At 46.6% G+C, this 13,678-nt stretch overlaps 1 protein-coding gene across 1 annotated transcript in view; it reads left to right on the forward strand.

Annotated features, from left to right (window-relative positions):
* PRKCH (protein kinase C eta) overlaps nucleotides 1-12,693 on the forward strand; it is a 106,055-nt gene extending 93,362 nt beyond the window's left edge. Inside the window, exons 12-14 of the mRNA XM_082217824.1 lie at nucleotides 1,299-1,487; nucleotides 9,372-9,515; nucleotides 11,148-12,693. Of these exons, the coding sequence (XP_082073950.1) occupies nucleotides 1,299-1,487; nucleotides 9,372-9,515; nucleotides 11,148-11,330 (516 nt within the window). The 3' untranslated portion in view covers nucleotides 11,331-12,693. The remainder of the gene's footprint in view (nucleotides 1-1,298; nucleotides 1,488-9,371; nucleotides 9,516-11,147) is intronic.
* Nucleotides 12,694-13,678: the final 985 nt, after the last annotated feature.

Below are 13,678 nucleotides of genomic sequence, written 5' to 3' on the forward strand. Positions count from 1 at the left end.
TCATTCACAGGTCCAAGTCGTTTCTGAATGGCTTTATTTCTGAACAGGTAACTTGATTGCTTGACATTTGTGTGGGTTGGAGAATGCTGTACTCAAATTTCCATCACACTGCAAAGGATTTTGATCATGAGACATGTGTTGATTAGCTGGCCAATGCCAGAATGTCTGTGCTGTCTATGACTGTCCTTGCAAATCAGTCCCTTCAGGCGTTAATACAATCATCTCAGCAATTATTGCCCATTTGCTACTGTAAAAGGTTGAAGGTGTGCCTGTTTAACATATATTTAAGCTCTAGTTATCTACCAATGCAACTTGTTGGATCTGCTTGCCATTCAATTCCCATCTTATGGTTTTCTCCTTTCCATACCTACCAGCCAAGATTTCACTTCCTGCATCTGAAGAATTGGGTTTGAGTCTATGAAAGCTTATTCCATAGTTTAGTCGGTAGAGCATGGGACTCTTAATCTCAGGGTTGTGGGTTCGAGTCCCATGGTGGGCACTGCAGGGAGTTGGACTAGATGATCCTTGTGGTCCCTTCCAACAATTCTATGACCCTAATACATTTATTAGGTTCTGCTTGACTCCTTTTGATTGCTTGTGGCAGCTAGACTGGTGACTGGGAGTGGCCGCCGGGACCACATAACACCGGTACTGAGAGATCTACATTGGCTCCCAGTACGTTTCCAAGCACAATTCAAAGTGTTGGTGCTGACCTCTAAAGCCCTAAATGGCCTTGGTCCTGTATACCTGAAGGAGCGTCTCCACCCCCATCATTCAGCCTGGACACTGAGATCCAGCGCCGAGGGCCTTCTGGCGGTTCCCTCATTGCGAGAAGTGAGGTTACAGGGAACCAGGCAGAGAGCCTTCTCGGTGGTGGTGCCCGCCATGTGGAACACCCTCCCATCAGATGTCAAGGAAATAAGCAGCTATCTTATTTTAAAAAGACATCTGAAGGCAGCCCTGTTTAGGGAAGTTTTTTTAATATAATGCTGTATTGTTTTAAACACTTGATTGGGAGCCACCCAGAGTGTTGGGGAAACTCAACCAGATGGGCAGGGTATAAATAAATTATTATTATTATTATTATTATTATTATTATTATTATTATTATTATTATTAGCTGTAAGAGCCTAACATGGCTGCTCTTCTGGAAACCATTACGAAATCTCACTGGGCTTTGATCTGTGATTCTCTTTCACATATGCATGCCAATACTCGGCGCTGCAGTCCTCAACAGGCAGGGAATAAGAATGACTGGGTAGCACTGTTGATTTTGACTCTTGCTCATCTCACGGCAGATTTTACAAGAGATGCTGTATGGTCCCGACGTCGACTGGTGGGCGATGGGAGTGCTGCTCTACGAGATGCTCTGCGGCCACGCTCCCTTCGAAGCTGAAAACGAAGATGACCTCTTTGAGGCCATCCTTAAGGATGAAATCTCCTACCCGTCTTGGCTCCCAGAAGATGCCGTTTCAATTCTGAAGGCCGTATGTATACACTTGTCTTGTTTGCACAACTTCCCTCTGACTTACATCTTTTGCTAAACAGTAAGAGTCAGTAGGAATTTTAAAATATCCCCGTTCACCCAGGCATTTGCAGAGGAGGGCAACCAAGACGATCAAGGGTCTGGAAACCAAGCCTGATGAGGAACGGTTGAGGGAGCTGGGGAGGTTTCGCTTGAAGAGAAGACTGAGAGGTGATGGAACAGCCGTCTTCAAATATCTGAAGGGCTGTCACATGGAAGATGGAGCAAGCTGGTTTTCTGCTGCTCCAGAGGGTAGGATCCGAACCAATGGGTTCAAATGACAGGAAAGCAGATTCCAACTAAACATTAGGGAGAACTTTCCAACGGTAAGAGCTGTTCAGCAGCAGAACAAACTCCCTCAGAAGGTGGTGGGCTCTCCTTCCTTGGAGGTTTTTAAGCAGAGGTTGGATGGGCATCTGTCAGGGATGCGTTAGCTGAGATTCCGGTCTTAGAATCATAGAATCATAGAATCATAGAGTTGGAAGAGACCACAAGGGCCATCGAGTCCAACCCCCTGCCAAGCAGATGACTCTCAGGGTCCCTTCCAACCCTACAATTTTCTATGATTCTGTGATTCTATGAAAGATACTGTTCCTGGTGACCTTGGAAATATCAGCTGTGGTGATTAATAATAATAATAATAATAATAATAATAATAATAATAATAATTTTTTATTTATACCCCGCCCTCCCCAGCCAAGGCCGGGCTCGGAGCGGCTTACAAGCAATAATAAAAACAAGATGAATGATTACAACTTAAAAACACAAATAAAATACAGCATTAAAATAATGGAATATTAAAATGTAGCCTCATCGTAGGAGGAGAAGAAAAAAGAAAGGGAGGGAATCAAATTGGCTCCAAGGCAAAGGCCAGGTGGAACAACTCTGTCTTACAGGCCCTGCGGAAAGAAATCAGATCCTGCAGGGCCCTGGTCTCATGAGGCAGAGCGTTCCACCAAGTTGGGGCCAGTGCTGAAAAGGCCCTGGCTCTGGTTGAAGCCAATCTAACTTCCTTAGGGCCCGGGACCACTAGGGTGTTGCTATTTATGGACCTTGAGGCTCTGCGTGGGGCATACCGGGAGAGGCGGTCCCGTGGTACGAGGGTCCTAGGCCATGAAGGGCTTTAAAGGTCAAAAGCAGCACCTTAAATCTGACCCTGTACTCCACCAGGAGCCAGTGCAGCTGGAAAAGCACTGGGTGAATATGCTCCCATGGCAGAGACCCCGTGAGGAGCCTGGCTGCCGCATTCTGTACCCGCTGGAGTTTCTATGGCTGTTCTATAATGTTCTCAGGTGTTGTCATTGTTTTGATTCTTTAAAATTGCATTGTTTTGCTCCTTTGGTAGTTCATCTGGGGGGAATGGACCGTGGTCCCACCAGTCTCAGTCTGTCCCCAGCCAACCCCACCTTCCTTGTTTACACCTGGTCAGGATGTGGCTCTCTGCCTGTCACTGCCTGGGTCTCCACCTAATGCAGATCTTCCCTGCCTTTTGCCCTGTCGGTCCCAGTGAGAACAAGCCACTACTGGGCAATAACTGTTTTCATGAAATGCTGAGCTCACAAGTATTGTCCCTCACAGCTACCCAAAAGGGGAGTGGAGCCAAGGAGGCAGGAGCAGAAACATAGAATTGGAAAGGACCAAGAGGATCACCTAGTCTAAGGTTGCCAGATTTTTTTCAAAGAATCTGGGGACATTAAAAAAAATAAAATCGAAAAAAATCTTTTTTAAAAAAATTAAGGAGTAATATCTTCTCTTCTGTGGTCTCCTCTGTCACATGGCCCTCCTCTGGGCCCTGGCCTGCTCTCTTGGATCGCTACCCTGCTGTGGAGTAGGGTCGGGTCGGGCTTGGGCTCGGCCACATGTCCTTGCCCTCCCAGTGCTTTCCTACCTCTCCGGTAGTAATGGCGACGGCGTGGCAAGGTCGGGGCTCCCCTCTTTTTTCTCCTTCCTCTTTCTCTCTCTTCCTTCTCCTCTCCTCCTTCTCCCTGCGTCGGCTCCAGGGTTTTTACTGGCCCAGGAGCGCTGCTGGGCAGTCGGCCAGGTGGCTGGCCGCTCTCACTCCTGGTGGCTGGCCGCTCTCACTCCTGGCTCGATTTGGGCCATGGGGGGGTGTCAGCGGTTCCCCCAGTTGATACGCCAGTGTCCCCAGTTCCCCCTTGGCAGTGGCAGCGGCAGCGGGAGTCTCAGCAGCCCAGAGCCAGCCTGGTAGCGCAGTTGGCTCTGGCTGGCTTCAGGAGCTGCTCGCTGCTGTGGCACCCGCCATTTTGCCTCGCTGGAAGTCCCCATGTGATGTGTATTGTGCTGTTGAACCAATCACGCAACATTCATTCCCTACTAATAAATCTACAACACTTAGAATATAAATCCAGGGACATTAAATGGAATCTGGGAACAGATTTTGTCCGGAGAAAGATTTGTAAATCCAGGGACTGTCCCTGGGAAACGGGGACGTCTGGTAACCATAGCCTAGTCCAACCCCTAGGAATGCAGGAATCTTTTGCCCAACATGGGACTCACAACCCTGAGATTAAGAGTCTTATGCTCCACCGACTGAGATATTCCAAAAGACAAGTCTGCAGTTCCAAGTTTGCTGCTCCTTTGAAGGCAACCTCCTTCCCTTGGGCAGCAGAGCTGTTTCCTCTTAGGAACCATCTGACTTTCTCCAGATTCCTCTTTGTGTCTTACAAGGTCACTTCTCTTCCTGGAATGTTCCTGAGAACATTCTTTAGCAAGAAAGCGGCAGTGACCTATAATGCACAAGGGGGAAAACTGAGCAAGGTTCCCTCCCTCCCTCGCTCCAGCTTCAGTTATTTGTTTCTGACGAACAATTTATTGTCAGCTTTCCAAGGCAAATAACATTTCCAAACAATAAAATAATCACTGGCCACTGTAAAAACAGGATGCTGGACTAGAATGGTGATAGCCCTGAGCCAACAGCTCTCTTCTTATGTTCTTATAAAAGAATCTGAACACCGATAGCCTACAAATCAATATGGCTAACTTAGGGTTGCCATATTTCGAAATGTAAAAAGCAGGACACCCTGAAAGTTCTTCAGCTTTTTTTAAGGAAGACCCCAAAAATTTTTTGGAGCTTTCTAAGGCATTTTCAGCACAATTTAACCCCCACTGCCAATTTTCCAGGACATTTGCCTGATTTCCGAAAAATAATCCAGGACACCATTTTTGGAGGCAGATTCCAGTACATGTCCTCTAAAATCTGGGCAGATGGCAGCTCTAGGCTAACTTAACCCAACAATACTCTTCCTCCCATCACACACAAATAAATCTTACTAAAGACAACCAACCATGATCTGGGCTCCCCAACCTCTCTCATTACCAAGGAAATGAGATAGACAAACGAATAGAAAGAGAACCCACCCAAGTGATGCTGACATAACCCTCCCAGGTAAAAGGTAAAGGTACCCCTGCCCGTACAGGCCAGTCTTGACAGACTCTAGGGTTGTGCGCTCATCTCACTCTATAGGCCGGGAGCCAGCGCTGTCCGCAGACACTTCCGGGTCACGTGGCCAGCGTGACAAGCTGCATCTGGCGAGCCAGCGCAGCACACAGAACGCCATTTACCTTCCCGCTGGTAAAGGTAAAGGTACCCCTGCCCGAGCGGGCCAGTCTTGACAGACTCTGGGGTTTGTGCGCCCATCTCACATCTATAGGCCGGGGGCCAGCGCTGTCCGGAGATACTTCCAGGTCACGTGGCCAGCGTGACAAAGCTGCATCTGGCGAGCCAGCGCAGCACACGGAACGCCGTTTACCTTCCCGCTGGTAAGCGGTCCCTATTTATCTACTTGCACCCGGGGGTGCTTTCGAACTGCTAGGTTGGCAGGCGCTGGGACCGAGCAGCGGGAGCGCACCCCGCCGCGGGGATTCGAACCACCAACCATGCGATCGGCAAATCCTAGGCGCTGAGGTTTTACCCACAGCGCCACCCACGTCCCAACCCTCCCAACACACATACTAAGTAAAGAATGTAAGTTTTACCACTCCACCCCCTACCATGAGAGCCAGAGTGGTGTAGTGGTTAAGAGCGGTAGTCTCGTAATCTGGTGAACCGGGTTCGCTTCCCCGCTCCTCCACATGCAGCTGCTGGGTGACCTTGGGCCAGTCACACTTCTTTGAAGTCTCTCAGCCCCACTCACCTCACAGAGTGTTTGTTGTGGGGGAGGAAGGGAAAGGAGAATGTTAGCCGCTTTGAGACTCCTGAAAGGGAGTGAAAGGCGGGATATCAAATCCAAACTCTTCTTCTTCTTCTACCCCTTCTCTCCCCCTTTTTCCTCCTTCTTCCCCAACGATATTCTGTTTACAATAATGTTTCATATAAAATGTAACTGATCTGTAGAAAGGACTCTACAACCTGAAAAAGAGGCAATGGATGTACTGTGGTACCTCAGGATGTGAATAGGATCCGTTCCAGAGCCCCATTCGCATCCCAAACGGAACATAAGACGCGATGGCACGTCTGTGCATGCGCAGGTCGCGTTTTGCTGCTTCCACGCATGCGTGTGACGTCATTTTGAGCATCTGAGCATGCACGTGCAGCAAAACCCAGAAGTAATGCGCCCCGTTACTTCTGGGTTGCTGCCGAGCGCAACCCGAAAGCGCTCAACCTGAAGCACATTCAACCCAAGGTGTGACTGTACAGTACTCTTGTAAACAAAGAAAAGCTTTAATATATTTTTTCTTTTTAAAAGAATCTGAAGCAGCATATGTCCAAATTTTAAATGTCTTTATTTTTTAAAACAGAGCCACTGGAGGATACTTTCAGGCAAATCCAAAGGATCTTTCCTGATTAATCAATTAACCGATTAAACTTCGGAATTGGTTCCCATGAAGCATCACAAAACAATTTCACTATACAATTAAAAAAAATGCAAAACTGTATTTTAAAAGCTGCATGTATAAAAGCCAATTGTAACCCAGCCAGATGGGCGGTGGGGGGGGTAATAAATAATGAAATAATAATCATAAAAATATATAGAAACCAATTGAAATCCAACACAGGTGAGTGGCTGGAATAAAAGAAATCTCCCCTTAGATTTCTTAGACCGGGAGGTCTTCAACAGGCACCAGAAAGACGAATAAAGGCAGTGCTTGTCTGATGTGCAACAGCAGGGAGTTCCAAAGAGTAACCGCTGTCACACTATTTTGATTTCCAACATTGTTTTGGGGATACCCAACATATTTGGGCTTGGGTTTTCCTGCCTTCAACGAAAAAAGTACAATCATACCTCATGTTACGTTTGCTTCAGGTTGCACGTTTTCAGGTTGCGTCCTGCAGCAAAGTAACCGGAAAGGGTTACTTCCGGGTTTTGTCACTCGCACATGCGCAGACACACAAAATGACGTCATGCGCATGTACAGAAGCGGCAAATTGCAACCCGTGCATGGGCAGACAGGCAGACACGGGTTGCGTTCTTTTCAGGTTGCGAACGGGCCTCTGGAATGGATCCCTCTCACTCTCCAGGCTTCGCGCAGATCTCCACAAGCTGTGGGAGCCAGGCGCCGGGCTCCCACGGCTTGCGGAGAGTTGCCTGTTCTGGGGGCTGGGGGGGAATAATTTTTCCCCCTTTATTCCCCCCCCCAAAAAAAAACTAGGTGCGCCTTATGGGACGGTGCGAAAAATACGGTACGCTGTTCCTAAGTCGAGTGTGGATGCGGGTAGCGCTCTCGGGGATGCAGGTGGTGCTGTGGGTTAAACCCCAGAGCCTAGGACTTGCTGATCAGAAGGTCGGCGGTTTGAATCCCCACAACGGGGTGAGCTCCCGTTGTTCAGTCCCAGCTCCTGCCAACCTAGCAGTTTGAAAGCACGTCAAAGTGCAAGTAGATAAATAGGCACCACTCCGGCGGGAAGGTAAACAACGTTTTCGTGCGCTGCTCTGGTTCACCAGAAGCGGCTTAGTCATGCTGGCCACATGACCCGGAAGCTGTACGCCAGCTCCCTTGGCCAATAAAGCGAGATGAGCGCCACAACCCCAGAGTTGTCCGTGACTAGACCTAATGGTCAGGGGTCCCTTTACCTTTACTTAAGTCGAGTGGTAAAATAGCAACCTTTCAAAATTAGTAAGGGATATCTGCTTGGCAGAACAGAGTTTTCCATGCAGAGCAGATTTCACTAAGGGGAGTGTGATTAGGTATTTCTCAACAGGAAAAGGTACCAGGAAGGAGATCAAACCAGTCTGTGGTTTACAGTGTCAAAAAGAGTTCTCACTGACTCACAAAGGGCAAAGTTTACACTCTGGGCTGCAGATGGGAATTTCTGGTGTGAGCTGTTGCTGCTGCAAAGTTCACGTCCTGAATTTTGGGGAGCTCTTTTGGATTTTAGAGAGCAAGGTGGTCTAGGCTGAGAGATGGCAACTTGTCTTCGGGCACCTGGTATATTTCCCAGCAGAAATGGAACCCCAGGTCTGACTCCAGTCTGCTCCAGTTTATCTGTCTTATTTTCCAACCACAAGCAAAGCACATAATGAGCAGCAATTTTCCCTGCTTCTTCCCACCCACTTTCCTTACATAATAATCAGATGAAATTGCTTACAGGACCTTCAGCCTCCAGTCCTGGGGCAACATGGAAGGAAACCTTAATTAGAGTAATTGCTCTGTTTAAATAACTATTCTCTCTTTGTTTAAAGGCCAATGGATGTTGGAGTGAACCTCTCTCCCCTTCTTCTGCCTTTCTCTTCCCTTCTGATCTAATTCATCCCTCATTCTTTCCAGCCATTCATTTAATGACTATCTCTCCCAGATATTTCTCCTTCTTCTTTATTTTACAAGGGCAATTAGATGGCAGATTCTGGCTCATCTCTCCTTCTTTCTCCTTCCCCTGCTTTTGTAACAAGGAATTTACAGCGCTTTGCTGAGGGCAGCGAGGGAAGCTAGCTTCCCACAAACATACTTTTGCGAATTTTTTTACAAGGCACCATGAAACTTTTCACCAGCGTCATTAAACCAGCATCAGACCCAGCATGCAAACCTACAATATCCAGAATTTTTATGGCAGTTTTGCAGAAGCTCAGGCTCAGCGGCGAAATGTGGCCCTCCACACCTCCCTATCTGGCCCTCGGGATCCTTCTCAGGCCACACCCCCTTCTCCCCAGGCCATACCACCTCAGCAGCCCTGGTTTGCATCCTCCTTCAATGTTTTTGCCTGGCTGGAATGTGTCCTTGAACTCTGGTCAGGTCTCTTGCTTGCCTGGGTGGAGGGCAGAGAGGAGCCTGTGTGGAAACTAGCTTTCTGTACAAGGGCAAAATTAGCATTCATTGCTCTGCCAACTTTTCCATCTTGCCCTGCCCACAACTTGCACGGGAGTGGCCATTGAACCTACAAGGAAAAGCAGGTCTCCAGCTGAAAAAGGCTCCCCACCCACTGGCTTAAAGTGATTACGAGCAGAGGGTTGGACTAGATGACCCTTGGTGTCCCTTCCCACTCTACACTCCTATGATTCTCATAACAGAAGTATTTAATTTGGTTCAGAAACGGTATCTATTGGTCATCAAATGTCTTGGCAATGGTTTTTAATTCCTCCTGAACTCTAAATGTGAGGGGGGAGAACAGGTGCACTTCATCAGGCAGGGCATTCCACAAATGGGGAGCCACCACCAAGAAGGCCCTGCCACTCGTTGATGTCAATAGGGCTTCCCCCAGCATCTCCAGATAAGCAAGGGAAAGACCCCTGTCAGAATTTCTGGAGGCTCACTGCCAGTCAGAGCAGACAGTTCTCAGTTACATGGGCCAAGGATACGGCAGCTTCCCATGTCTCTAATTAACAGGACCTGATAGTGGATGGCTAAGAGCATCACTTTCTTCCCAGCTAAACCTTTCTTCTTCTTTTTGCAGTTCATGACCAAGAACCCCAAAATGCGCCTTGGCAGCATTGCCTTGGGTGGAGAGAATGCTATCCTACTGCACCCATATTTTAAGGAATTGGATTGGGATCTGCTGAACCAGCGTCAGATAGAGCCGCCTTACCGTCCTCGAATTGTGAGTGTTTAGAATTTTCTCAAGTGTGCATGTACTCAGAAGTAGATACCATGCATTACATGAAAAAAATCCCCGGATTCAACCCCTGGCAGCTATGAATTGAACCGCATTTACATCAATGACCTGGTTTGCTCATAACACCAAACCACAGTTTACTGAACTATAATAATAATAATATCATAATACATTTTTATTTATACCCCGCCTTTCCCGGTTCAAAAACCGGGCTCAGGGCGGCTAACAACAAATTCAAAACACTTAATTGTAAAAGCAGCATAAAGTACAGTATAAAAACATGAATAACAATAAAATTCAAAATTCAGAAATCAATTCAGGGGAAATAAGCATTAGGTAATCCCCAGGGCTAGCTGGCTGAATTGGTCCTACTTGGGCCAGCGAGGAGGCCAGGGGAGAATTAGCTGTGGGGTCTCAGAGCAGGTAATCTTAATAAAAGGGGAGGGAGAGGGAAGAGAAGGGAAGGGAAGGGAAATAAAAGATCAGGCTGAATTCAAATTAAAGGCCAGGCGGAATAGCTCTGTTTTACAGGTCCGACGGAAGGAGGTTAAATCCTGAGGGGGCCTAGTCTCATGGGACACAGCATTCCACCAGGTCAGAGCCATCACTGAAAAGGCCCTGGCCCTGGTGGAGGATAATCTGACTTCCTTAGGGCCCGGGACCTCTAAACTATGGTTATTCATGGACCTTAAGGTCCTCTGCGGGGCAGACCAGGAGAGGCGGTCCCATAAATACGAGGGACCTAAGTTTAATAACTGTGGGTTATTAAACGGTGGCTCAAAGTTATTGGTGAACCCTGCTCGGTAATTTAACAATGCTTTATTTGCTGCCAGCAAACTACAATATGAAACTAGCGTTTGTTTACAAAACTTGGGTGTTACGTGTGAATCCAGCACTCTCAGTTAACCATGGTTTGCTTGGTCATCCCATCCCATCACCAAGTGACAAAACAAACATTGGAGAAACAAGAATTATTTGATAGTCTGTGGGACAACTTGTTAAGAAAACTATGGTTTAGCATTATGTGCAAACCAGGCTAGTGTATTGTTTTCCTTGGATAAGCCTTTAATGTAATATTTTGGACTAGATGGTTGTTGGTATTTTGGGTTGGGTACACACTATACATTTAAAACACACGCCAAAAATTTAGGAACTGTTGTTTACCTATCATAGAGCTAGTATTCTCAACTTTAAAAAAAACTACAGTTCCCATGATCCTTTGGGAGAAATGTCTTTCAAATGTGCTTTATATGTCTGGTGTGTATGCAGCCATTTCTGTAATCCACTTTTGGGTTGCTTTTAACAGAAAAGCTGAGTACAGCTAATTTCTGATATATAAGCCTAACAGATTGGACCCAAGCTTAAATTACTCACGCTTAGGTCCTATAGAAATCACTGTGTTAACTACCTTTTCACACTGATTTCTGTGTGGTGCAAGTACTTAGTGTGATGTAACAAACTTAGTTAGGATCCTGCCCAATTTTTAGAAAATGACAACGCCAATTTTTCAAAATCCTCAAAATACTGAGAAACCAATGTGAATGTCACCCTTGTTAATAGGGGGGGGGGAGAGAGAACGAAAACCTAATATATTTGTTTTATATTTGCATATGACAGAAATCGAAAGAAGATGTGAGCAACTTCGATCCCGAATTTTTAAAAGAGGAGCCAATATTAACTCCCATTGAAGAAGGAATTCTTTCTATGATTAACCAAGACGAATTTAAAAACTTTTCTTACACAGACCCAGAACTAGAGTCTTCACCACATTTGCGGGCGTCTACTAGCCTCTCCCCCTGACAATGAGGAACAGTGGCAATTTAGGCTTTCCTGAAAATTTGTCCAGCTGGGAGATCGAAACCCGACAGCCTAATATTCATGCCTCGCAGACAAGAGAAGCACTGTTAGTTTAATATCGGAGCAGAGGTTCTGTCCTGGAATTTTTGAAGCAGCAAGAACAAATATTTATAGCAGGGCAACGAATCCCCTTCGGTAAATGGATGGTGTGGATGTGGGAAGAAGAAATAATTTGACCTTGTTGACTCGGGACAGCTGGCTGGGAAATTCGACTTTGCAGTGCGTCTGGGGAGTCACCAGAAGGGTGAAATGAACTCTGAGGCAGGCCAAGTTTTTATGCCCCACTGATGTCCTGCAATTGCACCTTCCACAAAACAGGGGTAACAAAAAGAGGGGAGCCAATGACTGGGTCGAACTGCATCAAGAAAAATGTTATGCATGGCATTACCTTGGTTAAAGAATTTATATAGTATACTGTTCTTCCTCCGAGGAAGAACGTTGTAGATCCTTCCTGGGCAAAAATGGGTCTCTGAAATGTTTCAGGCTTCCATCTGAAGAGATAGTTCATTGCACAGATTGTCAAAAACATTTTTTTAAAAAATATCCTCGAGGCAAGGAAGTCTTCCATGGTATATAGGGCCAGATCCAGGCCCCGTTCTGATTTGTTGTATGCTAGTGGTGGCTCCAGATGGGATTGTACTGTCCTCATTTCCATCACATGTGTCCTGTCAACTGAAAGGAGGATAAAACAGGTTTTCATATCTGCTCTGAGAAAGAGAAAGAGAGGAGGAGGAGGTGAAGAATGAATCTTCCTTGCTGAGTTGGGGTGAAAGTTTGTGACTGTTGTTAACAGAGTGAGACCACCTGCTACCTCTCTGTGTTAGAGACTTCCGTTTGTGCCACAATTTGTAGGTGCAGGTCCATGTTTTCCAGACATGCGTCAAGAGCAGGGTAGATTTTTTTTCCTCCCACTGCTTTCCTCAGAAAACCTGGCTGTTTACTGCTGCATCTGAGAAAACGCCAATCCACAGCAAACCCAGTTGACTTTTATGGTGATTCACAATGGGACAAAAACAAAACAACCTGCTTGGATCCATGCCTACAGACTCTGGATGAGTCCTTCCTAACCGTAAGATGAGAGGGAATTTATTTCCTGTGTTTGTCAAAGAACCGAGATGACCTGGGGCTTCCTAAGCATTTTCTTCTCCCATCCTCAGTGCTTCCTCTCCTGTTTAAAACAGACTGTGTAAAGTACTCTCTGCCTTTTACCTCAAAGAGGATTTTTACCCTGATTCCCTTGAGAAAAAATATGGATGTTTTCTTCAGGGCTCATTAAAAACAGAAGAAGAAAAAACTGAAACCAAAATGGTGGTCCCTCAAATTATTTCGCCACTGGCGGCATGACCTTTCTGCCAGGCACTCAGCTTACAACTCAGGACCTCATTTTGGGACAAAACAGGGAAATTTCACACAAGCGGAAGATGAGGTTCTTATGCCACAACTGCTTGGTTCTCAATGTGCTTCTGCATACCCAGTTGCGGGGAATCAGAAGTGGGGGGGGGGGGTTGTTGGTTGTTGGTTTCAGGGCCCTCTTGCAGGCTTCCAGTGGGTGGGCACCTGGTTGGTTAGTTTGAAAACAGGATGCTGGACTACAGGTAGATGGCCCATTGGCTTACAGGGTTCCTCTTGGTTTCTTACGTTCTTAAGTTGATTAAAAGTATATTTATTTGAATGAGTAATGAAATATACTCAGAGTGAGGAGGAATGAATGAAAGTCCCCTCACAGTATCTGCTTTATATACATTATTTACACAATGGGCTGCACATGATTGGCTAATTCCGGAATTCTACTGTAAGCCAATCAGGTTGTGGATTCACTTCTATCTGGAGCAGGATTGGGTGGTTCCTGCCAACCAATCATACTGCTGCATTGTTCTAGGGCCAATCAGACTGCTGCATTCTGAATCCTATTGTTCTAGGACCAATCAGACTGCCCCATTTTGGATCCTATTGTTCTAGGACCAATCAGACTGCTGCAGTTTGGATCCTATTCAACTCAGTACATAACAAGTAACATTAGTTTATATGAGTTAAGTGGGGTACTGATTTCGGCTAGCAGACTGTGTTCAGTACAGGGGTCTTCCCCAAAACTTACGTGGGGGCCCCAACATGCAGAAGGGAAATTGTGTATAGTGGGGAGCACCCCACTTTAATAGAGAGGGGGCAAGGGGAGGAGAGAGAGCGGGAGGTAAGAGAGGCAACTTGGAAATTGTCCGTGGCCCGCTTCCCCTATCCCGAGCCTGCCTGCCTGAGGGGAGCCGGAGCGCATGGTGGTGGCAGCTGGACACAGA

This window comes from Podarcis vaucheri (genome assembly GCF_965113315.1).
Source record: "Podarcis vaucheri genome assembly, chromosome: 1".
NCBI classification, from domain to species: domain Eukaryota; kingdom Metazoa; phylum Chordata; class Lepidosauria; order Squamata; family Lacertidae; genus Podarcis; species Podarcis vaucheri.